Source organism: Mesocricetus auratus, unplaced genomic scaffold, assembly GCF_017639785.1.
Source record: "Mesocricetus auratus isolate SY011 unplaced genomic scaffold, BCM_Maur_2.0 Super-Scaffold_100007, whole genome shotgun sequence".
NCBI lineage: Eukaryota > Metazoa > Chordata > Mammalia > Rodentia > Cricetidae > Mesocricetus > Mesocricetus auratus.
Window position 1 is genome coordinate 87,082,174 of NW_024429191.1, and position 9,829 is coordinate 87,092,002.

The following is a 9,829-nucleotide window of genomic DNA, read 5'->3' on the forward strand; positions in this document are numbered from 1 at the left end:
GGGAGACACTGAAATAGAAGGTTGGAAAAGGCTCTTTGGCAACAGGATTTAAGTGGAGACCCCAGGCTCTGGGCAGCCACCCAGATGGAGACTGGGGATTGCACGGTGCACACGGGGGAAACAAGGTCTTTGAAGCAGAGTTTAAGAATATTTGAGGGACGGAGAGAAGCCATTGTGGTTAAGAGTGGCTGAGATGGGAAGTGGCGTGAGATGAGGCTAACGAGAAGCCCTGAGCCAGGCCACACGGGATTTATGGGTAATAACTGTAGTTTTAGATCTTATTCTGAATGTTATGGGGAAAAATAGGGGAAAGTACCATGGCAGAATTAGCACTTTATGAAAATTAATCTAGCTGACCATGGAGGAATAGAATGAGGAGGACAAGGATGTGACAAGGAGGGAGAGAGAGAGAGGGCAGGGAAGGAGGGGACTGAGGGATGGAGGGAGAGATGGTAGGAGGAGAGGGAGGGGGGAGGTGGGGATTTGGTAGTCGCAGGAGGTGAAGAAGGGAGGCTGGATGGGTGATGGCTTTGGAGGTAGCACTGATGAGATTTGCTGACACAGTGATGGGATTGAGGAAAGAAAGACACAAGGGAGAGGCCAGTGTATTTCCTTACATATGTATGTGTTCCTGCTTAGGTTCTGGTCCACAAGCCTCTGCATATGCATGTATATGGATGGAGGCCAGAGGACAACCTTCTGTGCTGTCCTCAGGAAGGCTATACACTGGCTGGAAACTCACCAGGTCAGCTAGACTGGCTGACCAGTGAGTCCTAGGGATCCTCCTGTTCTGCATCCCCCAGTGTTGGGATTGCAGGCAAATGTCACTGTGCCCAGGGTGTTTGTGTGGGTTCTGGTGACCAAACTGTGGTTTTCATGCTTGCAACACAAACGCTTTGCCCACTGAGCCACCTTCCTGGCCCCATTGCTAGTGTTTGGAAATGAGAAGTGGGGGTTGTTGGTGTTGGTGGATGTTGGAGAACTCTTAAAGAAGAAGGGTTTTCATAGGAAGGTTGGGGATGAAGACACAGGATCTCATAAGTTGGGGAAAACTGCTACTAGTCTTATGGAGAAATGAAGCCTTTGATGCCCTTCCCCTTTGATGAGATTGATGACTACCTTGGTTACCATTCCTAGAGCCTTGACACAGCTGATGGAAGCAGAAGAAGGCATTCACAGATGAGCACTGAGCCACACTCCCGGAATCCAGTTGTGGAGAGGGAGGAGAGATGGTCAAATGAACCAACACAGAACTGGAGATACCTGCAGAAACAGTTGACCTGACCTAATGAGAGCATGGAGATCCTAGTTGTAAAGCAAGGCAGACAGCATTGGATCTAACAAATCCCTCTGAATGTGGGTGCCAGCTAGGAGGCGTGGGAAGTCTATGGAACCTCTCACAGTGGAGTCAGAGTTTATTCCTAGGTCACAAATGGACTTTGGGAGCCCATTCCCTATGGAGGAATACTATTGGAACCCAGATACAGAAAGGAGGGCTTGGACCCTCCCCCAAATTATGTGATGGACTTTGATGATCCCCCGTGGAGGGTCTCACTATCCCTGGGGAGTGAGTCGGGGGCCAGTGGGAAGCATGGGAGGATGGGAGGGTGAGGGAATGGGGGCATGGATATGTAAATAAGAGTGTTTCTAAAATAAAAAAAATAAAAAAAAGAAATGAAGCCTTTTGGTTGTCAAGCCTTGTCATTTATGTTGTAACTCTCAAAGTGATGCCAGAAACACTTGAAGAATAGGTCAAGATCTTTAGACACCTAGTCTGGGCCGTTAGAGGTGATTCGAGGATTGACGACACGTTTTGCAAATAATACAGCAGATGGAAGTGCGTAATCATGTTTCTCTTTCTTGCAGCTTTCCTGGTCAGCTCTTGTTACTGCTTTTGAACTAGATGTGCTAGAGGACACACAGGTACAGGGGGAGCGTACACTGTGCTGAAAGGAATGGCCAGAGCCTCTGGAAAGAACAAGAATGACAATTCAAGAGAGAAGAAAGCGAATGAGCAAGATGGTTCAGAGGTAAAGGAGCTTGCTGCCAAGCCTGAGGACCTGAGTCTAATCCCTGGGAGCCCTGTGGTGGAAAGAGAGAATAGATTCTCTCTCTCTCTCTCTCTCTCTCTCTCTCTCTCTCTCTCTCTCTCTCTCTCTCTCTCTCTCTCTCTTTCTCTCTCTCACACACACATAGCTATATAATAAAAGGCAGAGAGATGGCAATACTCATTTAACACTGTTCCTGGCATTTCAGGATGTTTAGCTCAGATTTCCAAAATCTACTCTTCCAGACGAATTTTTTTCTCTCTGAATTTACACCAAAGGCAAAAGCCCTGCAGCCCTTCATAGCGTTCTCCAGCCGCGCTGTCTTCCTAGTCCATTCCACAGGCCTGTTTGCTTTGCTGCCAGCCTGCCCACTTCCGAGGACACCCTGTCCTGTGTTTCGTTCCGCTTATCTCTGCTTATGTTTGCTCTTCTGACAGGGTTCGCGGCGCTTTTAGGAAGCATAATATTTGGATGGTTGGTTAGCAATCTGCAGAACAGAATGCATCATTTTGGGGAGGACAGAGGACAAGGCACCTGACGTGGGAGAACAGTTTGTTACAAGGTGTTTCTGGTTTGTGAATCTTGAATTTTAGAGTTGTACAGGGCTCAGTTCTCTATGGTTGGTATAATACACTTAAATTTGGGGGTAAGAGAGAAGCCTGAGTTCAGTGCTTAGCTCTGCTGTTTTCTACTTTGTAACTTTAGGCTTTTGACTTTATGTCTTTGAACCCCGTGCTGTCATCAGTAAAGTATGGATAATTATAGATAGGCAAATTGCCGGGTTGTTGTGAAGGGTAACTGCTATAACTCACATAGCTTAGCATGCTACTTAATTCATGCTGGAAACCACCAAGTTTATTATCTCTACCATAGTATAATAACTGAGTTTGCAAACATGGCTGTCAGTTTGAGAGGAAATACAGGCTGTGTTTGGAACCCTGGAAGCCCTGACATCATCGGTGGAGGTGCTGAAGTAATGGATGAGTCTACTCTAGTCCAGCAATGGTTGCAAACTGGAGACTCCTGACATGTTGTTTTTATATTCAATCGAAATTGAAAATTAAGCAATTTAGGGTAGATGGACATGGATAGCTGGGTGGATTACAGGTATGGATGGGGTATGCTTGTGATACAAGCATCCAGAAGACTCAGGAGGCTGAGGCAGGACTAGCCTGATTTGGGGCCTGTCCTGGGCTCCATAGTGAGAAACTATCAGAGAAAGGCAGGAGGCTAGAGAGATAAATTCATTGGTAAAGCGCTTGCTTTGCAAGACTGAAAACCTAGATTTGATCCTCAGAATCCATTTTTTTAAGTTGGACATGATGGCATGAAGAGGAAACCCTAAGGCTGGGAAGGCCTCAGGTGGAGCCCCAAGGCTCACCCTACCTGACAAGTTCCAGGCTAGTATTTCATAAAAGAAGATGATGCTAGAGATTGTCCTCTGGCCTCCAAAGGTACATGAACATAAATGCATGCAATCTGTTGTTGGGCCCCAGCCACACAGGGTCTCTGTGAGTTGCTGGTCAGCCTACAAGTGCAACTTGTTTTCCAGTCCAAGTGCTTCTGGTTTTCTAGTCCTGGCTTACTGCCCCAGCCTTGACCCTATGACATCAACATTCTGCAGGAGGAAAACACGCTCTCTTCTACCTGGGGCTTTTCCACTGCGCTGTAAACCTGTATATAAATCTCCTCCCTCCTACAAGAGAGAGACCTCTTAGCACTTGCAATGAAGACACACACACACACATTCTCCTGACAATAAAGGCAATACATGCATTCTCATATTACAAACAAGTGGATGTCTGGTCTTTCTTTCCCTGATACCTTGGAGTTGCTTGTGGCACGGGCGCCGCAATTGGAGGTCCCACCGAGATCCAGAGAGACTTGGAAAGACTGGGAAAGATTGGCCAGAAAGAAGACTCAGGAGAAGAGAGACTCGAGAAAGAAAAGAATTAAAAACAGGCCTGCTTGTGGCGTGGGCACCGCAATCTGTGTGTGCACACATATATACACATGTAAATAAAGAAAAATTTCAATGGGCAAAATGGGCCCTTTCCTAGACAATGTAGATTGTTAGAGTTAGAACAAAGCCACACACCTTTCTTGGGCAGCCACCTCAACCATGCCTTTGAAGTCCATATTTTCCCATGTTTGTCTTCCTTTCCAGACTCCATGCCTGGCCCAATCTGGCTTCAGTCTCAGATCTTTAAAAAGCTCATAGTCATATTCCTTTGGCATCTCCTTGGCTCCTAAGCTCTTTTAGCCTCAGTTACCCCATCTATATCCTGGGGATGGTAATTCTATTCCTTTCCAGAAGGCTCTTACAAAGATGAAGCAGCATCAACATCAACCGATTTGCCAGGAGGGCACAGAGACTAGCCGCTGTTACCATCAGAAAGATTTGCCAAGTAGTGGGCATCAAACTGAGCTTCCTAATAATATTGTCAGTTCTTGGAAAAGCATAGGAGGAGGACACATAGCCTCTTGGAGGAGGCAGAGTTAGCTTGGGCTGTGTAGTCTAGTCAACATAGAGGGAGGTACTGGCAACTTTATATGTTTGGAAGTGCAGTGGTTTCTACAGGATTTCCTAGTGGCTCAGTGGGGAAAAACAGTGAGGAATTAGGAATGTTTCCTGGGGCTGCAGAGATTGTGTAGATGTTAAAGTGTTTGCTATGAGTAAGGGTCTGAGTTTGGATCATCCCTATCATCCTGCAGATGGAGACAAGTGGACACCCAGAGCTCACTGGCCAGCCCACCTTCAATGAATGTGGAACAGGGTTCAGTGAGAAACTCTGTCTTAAAAAATAAGGTGGAGAATGATAGATAAGGCCTGGCATTGGCTTCTGGCCTCCATATATATATGTGTGTGTGTGTGTGTGTGTGTGTGTGTGTGTGTGTGTGTGTGTGTGTATTCATCTCCCTGCACATGAACACACAAATAAACCTGTACACATACACACATCACAACACACATACATGCACTCATGCATGCACACACTAAACGCACAGGTTCTCTTAAGTTTTACACGAGTGACTCAGTATATAGAGCTGTTATTTTTTGAGATATGTTGGGCAATTCTAATGTGTTGTCCAAATCCCAGGTAACTCTATCCACATCTAAGGATTCTGTACACATAGGTTCAAACGGCTTTGGATTAAAAGGCTTCAGAAAAATGCACTGGTTTGCACATGAGGCTTACTTCCCACGACCTCATCTCCTAAACAACTCAGCATAACAATAATTTCCATTGTATCAGAATGACTGAGTGTGCTTAGATGGTATGAAAATGCTACACTAGGTGTTTTCCCCTGTTTTCAAATTGATTCTTTGAAGATTTCACACATGTATACAATATGTTATGATCATATCAACTCATCTATTCCTTCTCCAACTCTACCCAGAACCCCCTCCACATTCATCTCCCAACTTTGTGACTGCTCTTCATAGCCCAGTAAGTCCAGTCAATACTGTCCTTGTGTGCATGGGTGTTGGACCCCTGGAGCATGGGCAACCCAACAACGGTCACTTTCCTGAAGAAAACTGACTCTCCTTCTCCTAGCAGGCTTCAACGGCCAAGGCTTCTATCTAAGTTAGAACGCCGGTGGGCTTGATCTTACGTGGATCTTATTCAGATAGTCATAACTGCAGTGGGCTCATGAATACAATGGCTCTGGTGTGTCCTGAAGACATTGACTCTCAGAACTCTTCTCTAATCTCTGGCTCTTACCACCTTTCTGTCCTCTCTTACGCAGTATTTCCTGAGCTCCTTGGAGAGAGGGCTGCTATAGATATCTCATCCAGGCAGACTGACCTTTTCACAGTTATTTATCACCTGCACTTTGACAAATTGTTGACAGTATCGATTGCCATACTCTGCAAAAATTAAATGCTGCACCATATATATGTGGGTCTTGAGCATCTGCACATGAGCCAGTGCACCAGGGACAACTACATACTTAGACAAACACCGACTTGTCTCTGGCACCCAGCTAAGTTGGCCCAATGGGCTGCCCCAGAGGATGTGCAAAAGAAAAAAGGGCAATGATGCTAGTGTTTGTATCCTTTTCTGAGAGAAGGGCTTGAAGCCCATAAGACCTTAACTGAAGGTTATCTTTGTCTATGCTCTCTCCAGAGTTTGATGCCCATTCCCTAAGTTCAGCAGGCCTTGGGCCATGGGTTCATAGTCAGTCAGTTTCTTACCCTTCTGTGCCATCCTGTTTTGGTTTATTTTAGTGTGATTTCTCCCCTGCATTTCTCATTTCCCTCTATTCTTTCCTTCTTCCTCCCCACATTCTTTCTCCCTTCCCTCCCCACTCCCCTCTTTTTTTTTTCATAGCTCTGCCTGTCTTTGAACCGATGATCCCATTTGCTTTGGTTTCCCGGGTACTGGGATTATATAGGTGTAATTGTAGCCATGTCTCACCTGGCATGGCTTTTTCCATTTTTTGAGTAAGTGAAATGTGATACATGTCCAGGAAGAGTGACGAATATTAGGATAGCTAAAGTATGAAGTGAAAAAATAAAAAAGAATGCCTAATGTTCTAAATTTCAAGATGGTACCTTTAGTCTGCAGCAAGATATCGTTCTAGAAATGAGCCTCTGTGGAGAAAGAAAATGGTTTGCTGAGCATCTAGAGGTTTTGTTTTTTTTTTTAATTATGTAAAGAGTCCAGCGAGATCATGTAAGATCAATGTCACCATATAGAACAAGCAGAGAAATTGACTAATGGAAGTTCCCTGTAGAAAGGAAGAAGAATTGGAAAATATTGGCAAGGGAGGAGGGAGGGAAGTAGATCGAAGAGGGAGGAGGCCAAGAGACTCTGAGAGGGAACAACTGGCCACTGGAGAGTGACTGTGAGCTTCCCTGCTCTACCATGCTTAGGTAAACTTGGGACAGGGATTGATGACACATTAGAAACTCAAGGGCCCTTAGATGGATTGTGGGAGAGACAACCCTTCCTAGCATCCCCACTGTGTCCACCATGGCCAAGAAGGGTTCCTTGTGGTCTGGATCTCCTTCTGCCTCACTAGGAAGTCACCAGCATGCTAAGGACAATACTGCCCTGTGACGCTATCTTGTTTTTACTCCTCTAACAAATAAAGCCTGCTTGAATATCAGAGGGCAGAGGCAGCTACTAGTTAACCATAGCGGTCTTTAGTTTTGTACAGATAGGAAGTGATACGGCTGGGCAGAGACAGGAACTTAGTCTTTTTTGGCTGAGGAAGTAGCAAGTTGGCTGTGGCTTGCTCTTTCCTCTCTCTGATCTTTCCGCATTTGCCTTGATATCTGGCTGCAGAACTCATGTTATACTATCCTGGTACAGGCTTGGGACCAGGAAAAGTATGCAAGAGGGCACAGATAGCAGGGTCTGAGTGGTGTGAGGAGCACGGGACTGAGTGATGTTGGACATCAGTAGCAGATGTCAGCAGGACTCTCTACAAAGGACAGTGGGATCAGCTACACTCCAGCAAGTGCTAGTCAGATGCTTAGGGGCAAGGGCAATCCGTATCTGGGGACACCAAAGGCTCCAAGGATCTTTGCCACAGGGCACTTCTGTTTTCTTTTCCACCTGGTAAAGCGGGGAGCTTGCAGTCTTCTCAGTGACTGGTTGGGCATGCCCAGAATCACTCTTCCTTTTTCCTCCACAAACAATGCTTTCTGGTTCCTTTTCCTATCTTCTGGAAATTTCCTTTAGTCATTGCTTTTTTTTCTTTGCCTGTATTTGGAAAGGAGGGACGGCCCTTTGAATTTAGTGGCTATTTTCTCAACGAAGTTGAGTCCATCTCACAGTGACCTGTTTCTAACAGGGGCAGCAGAAGTAATCCTTCATTCACGATTTCCATTCTTCTTTATTTTTAGGACAGATGGAGGCTTCAGAGGAAGAGAGTGGGGTTTCAAAAGGAAATAAGGAGCCAGGTGTTGTGGGGCATGCTTTTAATACAAGTGCGCACAAGGCAGAGGCAAGAAACTCTCTGCTGGTTCTAGGCCAGCCTGGTCTACATAGTGAGTTCTGGGCCAGTCAAAACTTCATAGTGAGACCTTGTCTAAAAAAATTATAATAAATTTCATCTTCTTAGGAAAAAGTCTGAGTGTTTTGCGTAAACTTTGACTCACTTTTTGGATCCTCTCACAAGGTCAATCCTTTCCTAGACTTTCATTTTGAGCTGTGGAGTCACAGAGTAAGTGTGACAGGGAGTTTTCATCTAACATAATCACCACTTTTACTTGAGTAATTTTCAATAGAACCACATTAAAGGAAATCAATACGAAGAGAAAAATATCTATCTACAAAACAAAAGTATCTCTTTAATAATGTGTTGTCTTTGCCTGTGTTAAAATATGAATATGGGGGGAAAGGCAAGGTGGGTGGGGACCGAGAGGAGTGGAGGGAGGGAAACTGTGGTTGGGCTGTATTGTACGAGAGAAGAATATATATGTATGTACACACACACGTCTATATCTATATTTTCTTTTGGTTGGCTGACCAAATCTACTGCCTGAGGAACTGTGCTACCCACATCCTTTGTTCATCACTATTGACACAAAGGGAAAGAGAGGAATGATTACCTGGTGCTGTCATGTGACATCAAACTTTGGCTTATTGGGGTGCTCTTCCAATTATTGAAATGGGACATTCTTGGGATGGTATCCAGACTCAACAGTGTTGGCAGGGTTTTGCTATTTCTGCTTCTTAGCCGTTGCCTTTATACAAAACCCCAAGATTTGTAGGGATTGCTCTCCATCCTTTCTCTGGCATCCTAGATCCTGGCTTGAGGCTCCGGACTCCTTTGGAATGTCGACATTATGATGTTATGGAAAGGGTGTTGGCAGTTCCATCCCCAGGATTCCGCAGAGTGGGCACCCTAGTACAGATGTTAGCTCTGTGTAACCTCTGCACGTTTTCCTCTCTGTGTTCTACAGCCCATGCCACTTGAAGGAAGAGTTTTCCTCAGTTGACTGGGGACTGGGTGAGCCACAAACACACTCTGCTACTTTTGTTTGCATTGTTCTGAGTCAGAAGCATCTGCTGTTTTAAAGACTGCTTGATTGTATGCTCCCTTTAGCTTAGAACTCTGTCCACATGCCCACATCCGAGAGGAGTGGCGGTCCCTGTGTCAGCAGCAGTGACTATCAGAGCTACAACTGTGATTGTGGAAACCAGTACATGGATTTCACTATGCTACCAGTGGTGATCATGTGAATCAAATCAAATGTACACTGCTCATAATTTCCATCGTGGTTTCCTTTTTGACCCACAGAGAATTTAGAACCATTTTTAAGCTTCCAGATATGCAAGACTATGTTTGTGTATTTCTCAATTTCTCTGTCTCTGCCCCCTCTCCCCTCCCCTCCCCTCTCCTTTCTACTCTACCTCTCCTCTTCTCCCAACAACTTCTCTTTTAGAAAGTCATGCTTCTTTCTTTCTTCTTCTTCTTCCTCCTCTCTGCTGTCTCTTCTCTTCTTTTCTAGAATTCAGTTCCTACCTTGCTATATTCTGGTTATTATAATCTATGTTGCTTAAAAAATATTCATTGAAATATCCTTTATGGCCTGCAATGTACTGTCTTTGAAAATATACCCTGGATAATTGGAAAGAATGCAGATTATCTAAGAGTTGACACAAAGTTCTACAGATGTAATCATGATAAAGTGTTATATTCCAACATCACTATTAATTTTTGATGACTTAACTTGCATTAATTAAATATTAACATTGCACTTGCAAACATTCATAGTTTTATACTTCTGTTGGCCTTCACTTTCACGATATTGCTGTTTT

At 44.8% G+C, this 9,829-nt stretch overlaps 1 protein-coding gene across 1 annotated transcript in view; it reads right to left on the reverse strand.

Annotated features, from left to right (window-relative positions):
• The window catches only part of LOC101830059, a 29,983-nt gene extending 21,144 nt beyond the window's left edge, over positions 1 to 8,839 (reverse strand). Inside the window, exon 1 of the mRNA XM_040750004.1 lies at positions 8,617 to 8,839. Within this exon, the coding sequence (XP_040605938.1) occupies positions 8,617 to 8,684 (68 nt within the window). The 5' untranslated portion in view covers positions 8,685 to 8,839. The remainder of the gene's footprint in view (positions 1 to 8,616) is intronic.
• Between the last annotated feature and the right edge of the window lie 990 nt (positions 8,840 to 9,829).